Source organism: Salmo salar, chromosome 17 (genome assembly GCF_965601325.2).
Source record: "Salmo salar chromosome 17, fSalSal1, whole genome shotgun sequence".
NCBI lineage: Eukaryota > Metazoa > Chordata > Actinopteri > Salmoniformes > Salmonidae > Salmo > Salmo salar.
In genome coordinates, this window is record NC_138307.1 from 81,658,817 (window position 1) to 81,674,177 (window position 15,361).

General features: G+C 46.9%; 1 protein-coding gene across 2 annotated transcripts in view; it reads right to left on the reverse strand.

Annotated features, from left to right (window-relative positions):
- grip1 (glutamate receptor interacting protein 1) overlaps window positions 1-15,361 on the reverse strand; it is a 430,214-nt gene that overhangs the window by 48,301 nt on the left and 366,552 nt on the right. For both annotated transcript variants that reach the window (XM_082964252.1, XM_082964253.1), the window contains one exon: window positions 8,273-8,418. In XM_082964252.1, coding sequence (XP_082820378.1) covers window positions 8,273-8,418 — 146 coding nt within the window. The remainder of the gene's footprint in view (window positions 1-8,272; window positions 8,419-15,361) is intronic.

Here is a 15,361-nt window from a genome sequence, read left to right on the forward strand (position 1 = left end):
AGGGTTAGGGCCAGGGTTAAGGTCAGGGTTAGGATCAGGGTTAGGGCCAGGGTTAGGACCAGGGTTAGGGCCAGGGTTAGGACCAGGGTTAGGGCCAGGGTTAGGACCAGGGTTAGGACCAGGGTTAGGACCAGGGTTAGGGCCAGGGGTTAGGACCAGTGTTAGGGCCAGGGTTAGGACCAGGGTTAGGGTCAGGGTTAGGACCAAGGTTAGGGCCAGGGTTAGGGCCAGGGTTAGGACCAGGGTTAGGGCCAGGGCTAGGACCAGGGTTAGGACCAGGGTTAGGACCAGTGTTAGGGCCAGGGTTAGGACCAGGGTTAGGGCCAGGGTTAGGACCAGGGTTAGGACCAGGGTTAGGGCCAGGGTTAGGACCAGGGTTAGGGCCAGGGTTAGGACCAGGGTTAGGGCCAGGGTTAGGGCCAGGGTTAGGACCAGGGTTAGGGCCAGGGTTAGGGCCAGGGTTAGGGTCAGGGTTAGGGCCAGGGTTAGGGCCAGGGTTAGGGTCAGGGTTAGGGCCAGGGTTAGGGTCAGGTTTAGGGCCAGGGTTAGGGCCAGGGTTAGGGTCAGGGTTAGGGCCAGGGTTAGGGCCAGGGTTAGGGTTAGGGTTAGGACCAGGGTTAGGGCCAGGGCCAGGGTTAGGACCAGGGTTAGGGCCAGGGTTAGGACCAGGGTTAGGACCAGGGTTAGGGTCAGGGTTAGGACCAGGGTTAGGGCCAAGGTTAGGACCAGGGTTAGGGTCAGGACCAGGGTTAGGAGCATTAAAATGCAAATCAATTTATAACATTTTTGACATGCGTTTTTCTGGAGTGAGAAACTCATTCAACCTCATAGTCATTGTATCATTTCATATACAAAGTGCTGGAGTACAGAGCCAGAACAACAACTAAGGTCCTCTTGGAGCTCACTGTACGACAGCGTGGAGCTAGATAAGTCATTCAGACAAATAATAACATTAACTGTTACTTCCTGATAGTGTATAGCAAGATATAGCCCACGGTTCAATGTATGGAGAGACAGAGAGGGAGGGATGGAGGGAGAGAGAGGGAGGACCTAGAGAGAGGAAGGACCTAGAGAGAGGACCTAGAGAGAGAGAGAGGACCTAGAGAGAGAGGGAGTGGAGAATTATCTCTCCGTGTTAAGAGGGCATACCACTTTAGACAGAGTGCAGCCCACCTGTGAGTTCCTCTCCATCAGACGATGGAAAAGAGAAACCCTGCTCATTATAAACTACTGAGAGCTGGAGACTCTTTGAAGAAGAAGAACCGGCTGAGCATCTGAATAAAGTAGAACAAATCTACCATCCCTACTTGGTTTAACTACTTCATGTTTTTCAATGCTACTTAGAGAGTTGAATATTGGTTAATATAACACATGAAGATGTTTTTTCCTCTGCTGAAAGCTGACTAGGCCTGTTTCCTCAAAGCATCTCAGAGTACAAGTGCTGAACTAGGATCTGGTCCTCCCTCATATTCATTATGATTTATTATGATTTAATTTGTATTTTTTATTTAACTAGGCAAGTCAGTTAAGAACAAGTTCTTATTTACAATGACATCCTACACCGGTAGTGACGCCTCAAGCACTGAGATGCAGTGCCTTAGACCGCTGCGCCAGTCGGGAGCCTTTTTAAAAGGCTAAACTGATCCTAGATTAGCATTCCTACTCTGAGACACTTTGTGAATATGGGTAAGAGCCCAGGAGTTGACAGGAGAGAACCTCCCCCCTCTCTCTATTTCTCTCTCTCTCTATTTCTCTCTCTCTCTATTTCTCTCTCTCTCTATTTCTCTCTCTATATATTTCTCTCTCTCTCTATTTCTCTCTCTCTCTATTTCTCTCTCTCTCTATTTCTCTCTCTCTCTATTTCTCTCTCTATATATTTCTCTCTCTCTCTATTTCTCTCTCTCTCTATTTCTCTATCTCTATTTCTCTGTCTCTCTATCTATGTCTCTCTCTATTTTTCTCTCTCTATTTCTCTCTCTCTAATTCTCTCTCTCTCTCTCTCTCCACAGTGACATGATCCTCTATCCTCTACCACAGTACCACTGGAGATCTAAGATGGAAAACAAGACTGGTCAAAATGGCAACTGTGTCTTCCAGGTAAGCAGTGAGAGAGGAATAAAGAGGAGGCGGAGGAGGAGAAGGAGGGAGGGATGCTCTTTCTTAACTGGATTCTAGGAAGATGAGGGAAGAGATTGTCTGATAGGAACATCAGTAGGTAGAGATGGTAGAGAGAGAGATTGTCTGATAGGAACATCAGTAGGTAGAGATGGTAGAGAGAGAGAGATTGTCTGATAGGAACATCAGTAGGTAGAGATGGTAGAGAGAGAGATTGTCTGATAGGAACATCAGTAGGTAGAGATGGTAGAGAGAGAGATTGTCTGATAGGAACATCAGAAGGTAGAGATGGTAGAGAGAGAGATTGTCTGATAGGAACATCAGAAGGTAGAGATGGTAGAGAGAGAGATTGTCTGATAGGAACATCAGTAGGTAGAGATGGTAGAGAGAGAGATTGTCTGATAGGAACATCAGTAGGTAGAGATGGTAGAGAGAGAGATTGTCTGATAGGAACATCAGTAGGTAGAGATGGTAGAGAGAGAGATTGTCTGCCACCAGAGAAAGACCTAGCAGTCCCTACAGTGGGTGAGCTAGGATAACACAGTTCTCAGAACAGATGGACTGACTCTTGTTCACTCTAGTTCATTAACACTTGACTTAACTCTCCTCCCAGTGACTATGGGTGGTGTGGGGAGCCAGGAGGAGAAACCCTTAACTCTCCTCCCAGTGACTATGGGTGGTGGTGGGAGCCAGGAGGAGAAACCCTTAACTCTCCTCCCAGTGACTATGGGTGGTGAGAGGAGCCAGGAGGACACACCCTTAACTCTCCTCCCAGTGACTATGGGTGGTGTGGGGAGCCAGGAGGAGAAACCCTTAACTCTCCTCCCAGTGACTATGGGTGGTGAGAGGAGCCAGGAGGACAAACCCTTAACTCTCCTCCTAGTGACTATGGGTGGTGTGGGGAGCCAGGACGAGAAACCCTTAACTCTCCTCCCAGTGACTATGGGTGGTGAGAGGAGCCAGGAGGACACACCCTTAACTCTCCTCCCAGTGACTATGGGTGGTGAGAGGAGCCAGGAGGAGAAACCCTTAACTCTCCTCCCAGTGACTATGGGTGGTGGTGGGAGCCAGGAGGAGAAACCCTTAACTCTCCTCCCAGTGACTATGGGTGGTGAGAGGAGCCAGGAGGACACACCCTTAACTCTCCTCCCAGTGACTATGGGTGGTGTGGGGAGCCAGGAGGAGAAACCCTTAACTCTCCTCCCAGTGACTATGGGTGGTGAGAGGAGCCAGGAGGACAAACCCTTAACTCTCCTCCTAGTGACTATGGGTGGTGTGGGGAGCCAGGAGGAGAAACCCTTAACTCTCCTCCTAGTGACTATGGGTGGTGAGAGGAGCCAGGAGGACAAACCCTTAACTCTCCTCCCAGTGACTATGGGTGGTGTGGGGAGCCAGGAGGAGAAACCCTTAACTCTCCTCCCAGTGACTATGGGTGGTGAGAGGAGCCAGGAGGACAAACCCTTAACTCTCCTCCCAGTGACTATGGGTGGTGTGAGGAGCCAGGAGGAGAAACCCTTAACTCTCCTCCTAGTGACTATGGGTGGTGGTGGGAGCCAGGAGACATATAGCTAAAGTGACAGATACATTAATATGGAAATTCTTTGTGTGTGTGTGTGTGTGTGTGTGTGTGTGTGTGTGTGTGTGTGTGTGTGTGTGTGTGTGTGTGTGTGTGTGTGTGTGTGTGTGTTGTTTAAACACTCTGACTGCATTAGTAATAACAGTGAAGTGAGATCTGTAACCTGATTATCTCTGTTCCATTACAACTTCAATTAGAAATATTTAGTTCTGCGTTCAAACAAATAACTAAAGGAACAAAACACACACTAGACACATAGAGCGCATCCCAAATTACACCCTTTTCCCCTTTATAGTGCACTACCTTTGACCAGGGCCTATAGGGCCACTCTAAAGGGAATAGGGTGCCATTTGAGAGACATGGAAATAGATGAATCAATAAACATGGATGTCAGTTTGATTCTGCCCCCCTCTGTGAGCCGATTGGTTCATCACGTCCCCGGTGGTGGTGAGGGGGGGATTTGGTGCGTTGGTTGTTAGTGGTCTGATTGAACAAACAGAGCGTTTCATTTGTTCCAATTAAACTAATCTAAGCCTAATATGCATACAGAGTAATAGCTCTGTGATGATTGGCCGTGGGGTCTCCTGCTGCATTGCAACAGTTTAAGGGGGTAAACTGAGAAGACTCTTTCAGGAAACGGGATGGTGGGAAGGACTGTGTTCTCTCTAATTGGCTGGGTTTACACAGGAAGCACAATTCTTTTGGAAGGCCCGTCTTTTGACCAATCCCATCAGATCTTTTCACATCAAATCATTTTTCAGCGCTGGTCTGATTGGTGAAAAGACAAATTAGTGAGAAGAAAAAAAAGCCAGTGTAAACCCAGCCATTCTGTTGTAGATCTAATTCTACAGTTAAAGTTCTACTCATTCTTAATTAGTATCAGTCAAGCCTTTAGGGTCTTGGCTCTGTCTCCACCTGCTGTTCTGTCAGACTTCATATTGACTTCATCAACTCCATCATTCAGTCAGTGAGACTGGGAGGAATGAATCATCCACCTGCTGTTCTGTCAGACTTCATATTGACTTCATCAACTCCATCATTCAGTCAGTGAGACTGGGAGGAATGAATCATCCACCTGCTGTTCTGTCAGACTTCATATTGACTTCATCAACTCCATCATTCAGTCAGTGAGACTGGGAGGAATGAATCATCCACCTGCTGTTCTGTCAGACTTCATATTGACTTCATCAACTCCATCATTCAGTCAGTGAGACTGGGAGGAATGAATCATCCACCTGCTGTTCTGTCAGACTTCATATTGACTTCATCAACTCCATCATTCAGTCAGTGAGACTGGGAGGAATGAATCATCCACCTGCTGTTCTGTCAGACTTCATATTGACTTCATCAACTCCATCATTCAGTCAGTGAGACTGGGAGGAATGAATCATCCACCTGCTGTTCTGTCAGACTTCATATTGACTTCATCAACTCCATCATTCAGTCAGTGAGACTGGGAGGAATGAATCATCCACCTGCTGTTCTGTCAGACTTCATATTGACTTCATCAACTCCATCATTCAGTCAGTGAGACTGGGAGGAATGAATCATCCACCTGCTGTTCTGTCAGACTTCATATTGACTTCATCAACTCCATCATTCAGTCAGTGAGACTGGGAGGAATGAATCATTGAATACGACTCACAATTGAAGCTGATTTATTTGTATTTTTTTCTGTTGCTATTTTTGATAAATGATTCATGTATTCCATTTCCTGGAAATGGAAGGAACATGTGTATGGGTAATTAGATCCTAGGGCTGTAGAGAAGGGTTGGAGTGAGTGCTAACTCACACATGTTTTGTTTTAGGTATGACAGTCCTGGTCATACCAGTCCTGGTGGTTTTGACTAACAGAGAGGTTGGGTCAGTGGTTTTGACTAGCAGAGAGGTTGGGTCAGTGGTTTTGACTAGCAGAGAGGTTGGGTCAGTGGTTTTGACTAACATAGAGGTTGGGTCAGTGGTTTTGTCTAGCAGAGAGGTTGGGTCAGTGGTTTTGACTAACATAGAGGTTGGTTCAGTGGTTTTGACTAACAGAGAGGTTGGTTCAGTGGTTTTGACTAACAGAGAGGTTGGTTCAGTGGTTTTGACTAACAGAGAGGTTGGTTCAGTGGTTTTGACTAACAGAGAGGTTGGTTCAGTGGTTTTGACTAACAGAGAGGTTGGTTCAGTGGTTTTGACTAACAGAGAGGTTGGTACAGTGGTTTTGACTAACAGAGAGGTTGGTTCAGTGGTTTTGATTAACAGAGAGGTTGGTTCAGTGGTTTTGACTAGCAGAGAGGTTGGTACAATGGTTTTGACTAGCAGAGAGGTTGTTACAGAGAGGTTGTTTCAGAGAGGTTGGTTCAGTGGTTTTGACTAACAGAGAGGTTGGTTCAGTGGTTTTGACTAACAGAGAGATTGGTTCAGTGGTTTTGACTAGCAGAGAGGTTGGTTCGGTGGTTTTGTCTAACAGAGAGGTTGGTACAGTGGTTTTGACTAACAGAGAGGTTGATTCAGCGGTTTTGACTAACAGAGAGGTTGGTTCAGTGGTTTTGACTAACAGGGAGGTTGGTACAGTGGTTTTGACTAACAGAGAGGTTGGTTCAGTGGTTTTGACTAACAGAGAGGTTGGTTCAGTGGTTTTGACTAACAGAGAGGTTGGTTCAGTGGTTTTGACTAACAGAGAGATTGGTTCAGTGGTTTTGACTAGCAGAGAGGTTGGTTCGGTGGTTTTGTCTAACAGAGAGGTTGGTACAGTGGTTTTGACTAACAGAGAGGTTGATTCAGCGGTTTTGACTAACAGAGAGGTTGGTTCAGTGGTTTTGACTAACAGGGAGGTTGGTACAGTGGTTTTGACTAACAGAGAGGTTGGTTCAGTGGTTTTGACTAACAGAGAGGTTGGTATAGTGGTTTTGACTAACAGAGAGTTTGGTACAGTGGTGTTGACTAACAGAGAGGTTGGTACAGTGGTTTTGACTAACAGAGAGGTTGGTACAGTGGTTTTGACTAACAGAGAGGTTGGTACAGTGGTTTTGACTAACAGAGAGGTTGGTACAGTGGTTTTGACTAACAGAGAGGTTGGTTCAGTGGTTTTGACTAACAGAAAGGTTGGTTTAGTGGTTTTGACTAACAGAGAGGTTGGTTCAGTGGTTTTGACTAACATAGAGGTTGGGTCAGTGGTTTTGACTAACAGAGAGGTTGGTTCAGTGGTTTTGACTAACAGAGAGGTTGGTTCAGGGGTTTTTACTAACAGATAGGTTGGTTCAGTGGTTTTGACTAACAGAGAGGTTGGTTCAGTGGTTTTGACTAGCAGAGAGGTTGGTTCGGTGGTTTTGACTAACAGAGAGGTTGGTTCAGTGGTTTTGACTAACAGAGAGGTTGGTTCAGTGGTTTTGACTAACAGAGAGGTTGGTTCAGGGGTTTTTACTAACAGAGAGGTTGGGTCAGTGGTTTTGACTAACAGAGAGGTTGGTTCAGTGGTTTTGACTAACAGAGAGGTTGGTTCAGGGTTTTTTACTAACAGATAGGTTGGTTCAGTGGATTTGACTAACAGAGAGGTTGGTTCAGTGGTTTTGACTAACAGAGAGGTTGGTTCAGGGTTTTTTACTAACAGATAGGTTGGTTCAGTGGTTTTGACTAACAGAGAGGTTGGTTCAGTGGTTTTGACTAACAGAGAGGTTGTGTGTGTGATCTGAACTGAACTGGGCTGCAGACCCATCTGTATGTGTACTGGTGGAAGACCCACTGCTGCCACCAGGGAGATACACACCGCTAATGATGTGTGTGTGTTGATGAGTGAGTCTGTGTGTGTGTGTGTGTGTGTGTGTGTGCGTGTGTGTGTGTGTGTGTGTCCAGTGTGTGTCCAGTGTTTGTGTGTCCAGTGTGTGTGTGTGTGTGTGTGTGTGTGTGTGTGTGTGTGTCCAGTGTGTGTGTGTGTGTGTCCAGTGTGTGTGTGTGCGTGTGTGTATGTGTGTGTGTGTCCAGTGTGTGTCCAGTGTTTGTGTGTGTGTGTCCTGTGTGTGTGTGTGTGTGTCCAGTGTGTGTATGTGTGTGTGTGTGTCCAGTGTGTGTGTGTGTGTGTGTCCAGTGTGTGTGTGTGTGTGTGTGTGTGTGTGTCCAGTGTGTGTGTGTGTGTGTGTGTGTGTCCAGTGTGTGTGTGTGTGTGTGTCCAGTGTGTGTGTGTGTGTGTGTGTGTGTGTGTGTGCGTGTGTGTGTGTGTGTGTGTGTCCAGTGTGTGTGTGTGTGTGTGTGTGTGTGTGTGTGTGTGTGTGTGTGTGTGTGTGTGTGTGTGTATGTGTGTGTGAGTGTGTGTGTGTGTGTCCAGTGTGTGTGTGTGTGTGTGTGTGTGTCCAGTGTGTGTGTGTGTGTGTGTGTGTGTGTGTCCAGTGTGTGTGTGTGTGTGTGTGTGTGTGTGTGTGTCCAGTGTGTGTGTGTGTGTGTGTGTGTCCAGTGTGTGTGTGTGTGTGTGTGTGTGTGTCCAGTGTGTGTGTGTGTGTGTGTGTGTGTGTGTGTGTGTGTGTGTGTGTGTGTGTGTGTGTGTGTGTGTGTGTGTGTGTGTGTGTGTGTGTGTGTGTGTGTGTGTGTCCAGTGTGTACGCACTACCTGAGTTGTCCTCGTCCTTGCGTATCTTGAGCTTGACCAGTTCTTCACACTGCTGGAGAATCTGAACAGCGTCTTCCATGGAACAGTTGTCCAGGCGGATGTTATCGATGGCCAGCAGCTTGTCCCCCAGCTCCAGAGTACCAGTCCTGGGGAGAGAAACACACAGACCAGGGTTTACAGGTGGACGGGACGGGCTTCAAACATATATTCTACAGTGTAGACTATTATATGTGTAAATGTGTATTCATATAGTACATTGGTTACAACACCACTTCAGTGTTGCTAACATGCTGTTCTTTCACACCATAAACCCTGATCTGAATGATCATGTGTGGAAACATCCATTATTCTTCATGTCCACATACTGAACACAGTCATAGTTCTCACCAACACACAGACAGAATCCTAATCCCCCCCCCCATAGACAGATATGCAGATGTAATGCATGTTTAACTCTGTCAGAGACTCAAACAGAGACAAGCTGCTGAAATGAGACTCACAGAGACCTGTTAACAGGAGCCCTGACAGAGACAAGCTGCTGAAATGAGACTCACAGAGACCTGTTAACAGGAGCCCTGACAGAGACAAGCTGCTGAAATGAGACTCACAGAGACCTGTTAACAGGAGCCCTGACAGAGACAAGCTGCTGAAATGAGACTCACAGAGACCTGTTAACAGGAGCCCTGACAGAGACAAGCTGCTGAAACGAGACTCACAGAGACCTGTTAACAGGAGCCCTGACAGAGACAAGCTGCTGAAATGAGACTCACAGAGACCTGTTAACAGGAGCCCTGACAGAGACAAGCTGCTGAAATGAGACTCACAGAGACCTGTTAACAGGAGCCCTGACAGAGACAAGCTGCTGAAATGAGACTCACAGAGACCTGTTAACAGGAGCCCTGACAGAGACAAGCTGCTGAAATGAGACTCACAGAGACCTGTTAACAGGAGTCCTGACAGAGACAAGCTGCTGAAATGAGACTCACAGAGACCTGTTAACAGGAGCCCTGACAGAGACAAGCTGCTGAAATGAGACTCACAGAGACCTGTTAACAGGAGCCCTGACAGAGACAAGCTGCTGAAATGAGACTCACAGAGACCTGTTAACAGGAGCCCTGACAGAGACAAGCTGCTGAAATGAGACTCACAGAGACCTGTTAACAGGAGCCCTGACAGAGACAAGCTGCTGAAATGAGACTCACAGAGACCTGTTAACAGGAACCCTGACAAGCTGCTAAAATGAGACTCACAGAGACCTGTTAACAGGAGCCCTGACAGAGACAAGCTGCTGAAATGAGACTCACAGAGACCTGTTAACAGGAGCCCTGACAGAGACAAGCTGCTGAAACGAGACTCACAGAGACCTGTTAACAGGAGCCCTGACAGAGACAAGCTGCTGAAATGAGACTCACAGAGACCTGTTAACAGGAGCCCTGACAGAGACAAGCTGCTGAAACGAGACTCACAGAGACCTGTTAACAGGAGCCCTGACAGAGACAAGCTGCTGAAATGAGACTCACAGAGACCTGTTAACAGGAGCCCTGACAGAGACAAGCTGCTGAAATGAGACTCACAGAGACCTGTTAACAGGAGCCCTGACAGAGACAAGCTGCTGAAATGAGACTCACAGAGACCTGTTAACAGGAACCCTGACAAGCTGCTAAAATGGGCCAAATGCAGTGAGGTGAATGTAGAGCATCAATAACAAGAACTACATCCCAAATGGCACCCTATTCCCTATGTAGTGCACTACTGTTGACCAGGGAACATAGAGTTTTGATCAAACATAGTGTACTACATAGGGAATAGGGTGCCATTTGGAATGCAGTACAAGCAATCATCAGTTGGCTCCCTTCCCTCCATTCACTATGACAACACAGAGGCAGAATACAGAATACTGTTCAGTTGTCCTCATTCCTCATTCTGGAACAACATTCATATTCCAACGTAATCCAGAGAAAGAAACTCATTATTAAAATGACCAATAATCTCTGTTTTTTTTTTTTACTAATGTCCAAAATGTCTAAATCCTGAAAGGTATAAGGGACAACACCTGCCCAATTTACCTGAAAGCTAGGTCATCGTTACGGTAAATACCCTAGTACCAGAGCATAGAAAAAGGTTGATTAACGTAAATTCTCTATTATAGCAGCAGAATGTAAACTAGAATCACATCATAACTCCCCAGTGCTTTCCTCTGGCTCCTTGACAGGGGTAACTAATACCTAGATAGAACAGGACTGGGTGCCTTTCCTCTGTCTCCTTGACAGGGGTAACTAATACCTAGATAGAACAGGACTGGGTGCCTTTCCTCTGTCTCCTTGACAGGGGTAACTAATACCTAGATAGAACAGGACTGGGTGCCTTTCCTCTGTCTCCTTGACAGGGGTAACTAATACCTAGATAGAACAGGACTGGGTGCCTTTCCTCTGGCTCCTTGACAGGGGTAACTAATACCTAGATAGAACAGGACTGGGTGCCTTTCCTCTGGCTCCTTGACAGGGTAACTAATACCTAGATAGAACAGGACTGGGTGCCTTTCCTCTGGCTCCTTGACAGGGTAACTAATACCTAGATAGAACAGGACGGGGTGCCTTTCCTCTGTCTCCTTGACAGGGGTAACTAATACCTAGATAGAACAGGACTGGGTGCCTTTCCTCTGTCTCCTTGACAGGGGTAACTAATACCTAGATAGAACAGGACTGGGTGCCTTTCCTCTGGCTCCTTGACAGGGGTAACTAATACCTAGATAGAACAGGACTGGGTGCCTTTCCTCTGTCTCCTTGACAGGGGTAACTAATACCTAGATAGAACAGGACTGGGTGCCTTTCCTCTGGCTCCTTGACAGGGGTAACTAATACCTAGATAGAACAGGACTGGGTGCCTTTCCTCTGGCTCCTTGACAGGGGTAACTAATACCTAGATAGAACAGGACTGGGTGCCTTTCCTCTGTCTCCTTGACAGGGTAACTAATACCTAGATAGAACAGGACTGGGTGCCTTTCCTCTGTCTCCTTGACAGGGTAACTAATACCTAGATAGAACAGGACTGGGTGCCTTTCCTCTGTCTCCTTGACAGGGGTAACTAATACCTAGATAGAACAGGACTGGGTGCCTTTCCTCTGTCTCCTTGACAGCGGTAACTAATACCTAGATAGAACAGGACTGGGTGCCTTTCCTCTGTCTCCTTGACAGCGGTAACTAATACCTAGATAGAACAGGACTGGGTGCCTTTCCTCTGTCTCCTTGACAGCGGTAACTAATACCTAGATAGAACAGGACTGGGTGCCTTTCCTCTGTCTCCTTGACAGCGGTAACTAATACCTAGATAGAACAGGACTGGGTGCCTTTCCTCTGTCTCCTTGACAGCGGTAACTAATACCTAGATAGAACAGGACGGGGTGCCTTTCCTCTGTCTCCTTGACAGCGGTAACTAATACCTAGATAGAACAGGACTGGGTGCCTTTCCTCTGTCTCCTTGACAGGGTAACTAATACCTAGATAGAACAGGACTGGGTGCCTTTCCTCTGTCTCCTTGACAGGGTAACTAATACCTAGATAGAACAGGACGGGGTGCCTTTCCTCTGTCTCCTTGACAGGGGTAACTAATACCTAGATAGAACAGGACGGGGTGCCTTTCCTCTGTCTCCTTGACAGGGGTAACTAATACCTAGATAGAACAGGACTGGGTGCCTTTCCTCTGGCTCCTTGACAGGGGTAACTAATACCTAGATAGAACAGGACTGGGTGCCTTTCCTCTGGCTCCTTGACAGGGGTAACTAATACCTAGATAGAACAGGACTGGGTGCCTTTCCTCTGTCTCCTTGACAGCGGTAACTAATACCTAGATAGAACAGGACTGGGTGCCTTTCCTCTGTCTCCTTGACAGGGGTAACTAATACCTAGATAGAACAGGACTGGGTGCCTTTCCTCTGTCTCCTTGACAGCGGTAACTAATACCTAGATAGAACAGGACTGGGTGCCTTTCCTCTGGCTCCTTGACAGCGGTAACTAATACCTAGATAGAACAGGACTGGGTGCCTTTCCTCTGTCTCCTTGACAGGGGTAACTAATACCTAGATAGAACAGGACTGGGTGCCTTTCCTCTGGCTCCTTGACAGGGGTAACTAATACCTAGATAGAACAGGACTGGGTGCTTTGGGGAGAGAATCATAATCACTGATTAGTGCATAACCCAATTCCTATCATCTTCCTCTCAGCATAATTACCAGATCTGTGTCCCAAATGGAACCCTATTCTCTATATAGTGCACTAGTTTTGACCAGGGCCCATAGGGAATAGGTGCCAATTGGGCCGCAAACAAGGTAAACATATGTGTTGGTTGCGTAAAGCCTGGAAAAACGAGGGCAGAGACAGAATGTGGGCTAATTAGTTAGAGCCCTGGTGGTAAACAGAATGCTGCGTCGCCTTGGTAACGGGTCTGGATGTAAACACAGAGACCATCCAGTCCAGTTACTGTACTCCAGAAGGAGGAGGGGTTTAAACTAAATCTCTGTCTGTAGTGTGTGTGTGTGTGTGTGTGCGTGCGTGTGCGTGTGCGTGTGCGTGTGTGTGTGTGTGTGTGTGTGTGTGTGTGCGTGTGTGTGTGTGCGCGTGTGTGTGTATTTGTGTGCTCCTCTACCCACCTACCCCCCCTTCCTCAGCTGAGAATTCCCTCTCTCTGTGTGAAGTAGTGAACAGACATTTCACGATCCGTTTCCACTTTGGGGTATTTAATTGATTGTCCGCTGCCTCCCACAACGAGAATAACATCCGTTAGTAGGCTAGCGACTCAGTCGTCAAGCTGGCCCACTTCAGTTGGGAGGTACAGTCAGAGTTTTAAACGTGTGTCCTAACCATTGTGTTTGTTGTCTCATGGTGTTTTTATTATGTGGGGTAATGGCCCCCTGGGGGTCGTACCACAGAGCAGGGAGCCTGAACCCTGAACATCGTACCACAGAGCAGGGAGCCTGAACCCTGAACATCGTACCACGGAATACGGAGCCTGGCCACTGAACATCGTACCACAGAGCAGGGAGCCTGGCCACTGAACATCGTACCACGGAATACGGAGCCTGGCCACTGAACATCGTACCACGGAATACGGAGCCTGGCCACTGAACATCGTACCACGGAATACGGAGCCTGGACCCTGAACATCGTACCACGGAATACGGAGCCTGGCCACTGAACATCGTACCACGGAATACGGAGCCTGGCCCCTGAACATCGTACCACAGAGCAGGGAGCCTGGACCCTGAACATCGTACCACGGAATACGGAGCCTGGCCACTGAACATCGTACCACGGAGCAGGGAGCCTGGCCCCTGAACATCGTACCACAGAGCAGGGAGCCTGGCCACTGAACATCGTACCACAGAGCAGGGAGCCTGAACAATACATTATCTGTTTTGATCTAGAAAATTGGAATTATGCAGATGAGCTCATGCCCGGTCCCAGCCCAGAGCTGAGTGACCACAGAGCCTGGTCATAGACCACTGATTAATATCCACTGCATTAAACACAATATACTATACTGAAGAAATACATCTATTTATATGTGACTCTGCCATAGTGGAGTTTAGTGGAGTGGTGTGCAGAGCAACATTCATAGTGTAGTTTAGTAGAGTGGTGTGCAGATCAACATTCATAGTGTAGTTTAGTGGAGTGGTGTGGAGAGCAACATTGATAGTGTGGTTTAGTAGAGTGGTGTGCAGAGCAACATTCATAGTGTGGTTTAGTAGAGTGGTGTGCAGATCAACATTCATAGTGTAGTTTAGTGGAGTGGTGTGGAGAGCAACATTCATAGTGTGGTTTAGTAGAGTGGTGTGCAGAGCAACATTCATAGTGTGGTTTAGTAGAGTGGTGTGCAGATCAACATTCATAGTGTAGTTTAGTGGAGTGGTGTGGAGAGCAACATTCATAGTGTGGTTTAGTAGAGTGGTGTGCAGAGCAACATTCATAGTGTAGTTTAGTGGAGTGGTGTGCAGAGCAACATTCATAGTGTAGTTTAGTGGAGTGGTGTGCAGAGCAACATACATAGTGTAGTTTAGTGGAGTGGTGTGGAGAACAACATTCATAGTGTAGTTTAGTAGAGTGGTGTGCAGATCAACATTCATAGTGTAGTTTAGTAGAGTGGTGTGGAGAGCAACATTCATAGTGTAGTTTAGTAGAGTGGTGTGGAGAGCAACATTCATAGTGTAGTTTAGTGGAGTGGTGTGCAGAGCAACATTCATAGTGTAGTTTAGTGGAGTGGTGTGGAGAGCAACATTCATAGTGTAGTTTAGTAGAGTGGTGTGCAGAGCAACATTCATAGTGTAGTTTAGTGGAGTGGTGTGCAGAGCAACATTCATAGTGTAGTTTAGTAGAGTGGTGTGCAGAGCAACATTCATAGTGTAGTTTAGTGGAGTGGTGTGCAGAGCAACATTCATAGTGTAGTTTAGTGGAGTGGTGTGGAGAGCAACATCATAGTGTAGTTTAGTGGAGTGGTGTGCAGAGCAACATTCATAGTGTAGTTTAGTAGAGTGGTGTGGAGAGCAACATTCATAGTGTAGTTTAGTGGAGTGGTGTGGAGAACAACATTCATAGTGTGGTTTAGTAGAGTGGTGTGGAGAGCAACATTCATAGTGTAGTTTAGTAGAGTGGTGTGCAGAGCAACATTCATAGTGTAGTTTAGTAGAGTGGTGTGGAGAGCAACATTCATAGTGTAGTTTAGTGGAGTGGTGTGGAGAGCAACATTCATAGTGTAGTTTAGTAGAGTGGTGTGGAGAGCAACATTCATAGTGTGGTTTAGTAGAGTGGTGTGGAGAGCAACATTCATAGTGTGGTTTAGTAGAGTGGTGTGCAGATCAACATTCATAGTGTAGTTTAGTGGAGTGGTGTGCAGAGCAACATTCATAGTGTAGTTTAGTGGAGTGGTGTGGAGAACAACATTCATAGTGTAGTTTAGTAGAGTGGTGTGGAGAGCAACATTCATAGTGTGGTTTAGTAGAGTGGTGTGGAGAGCAACATTCATAGTGTAGTTTAGTAGAGTGGTGTGGAGAGCAACATTCATAGTGTAGTTTAGTGGAGTGGTGTGGAAAACAACATT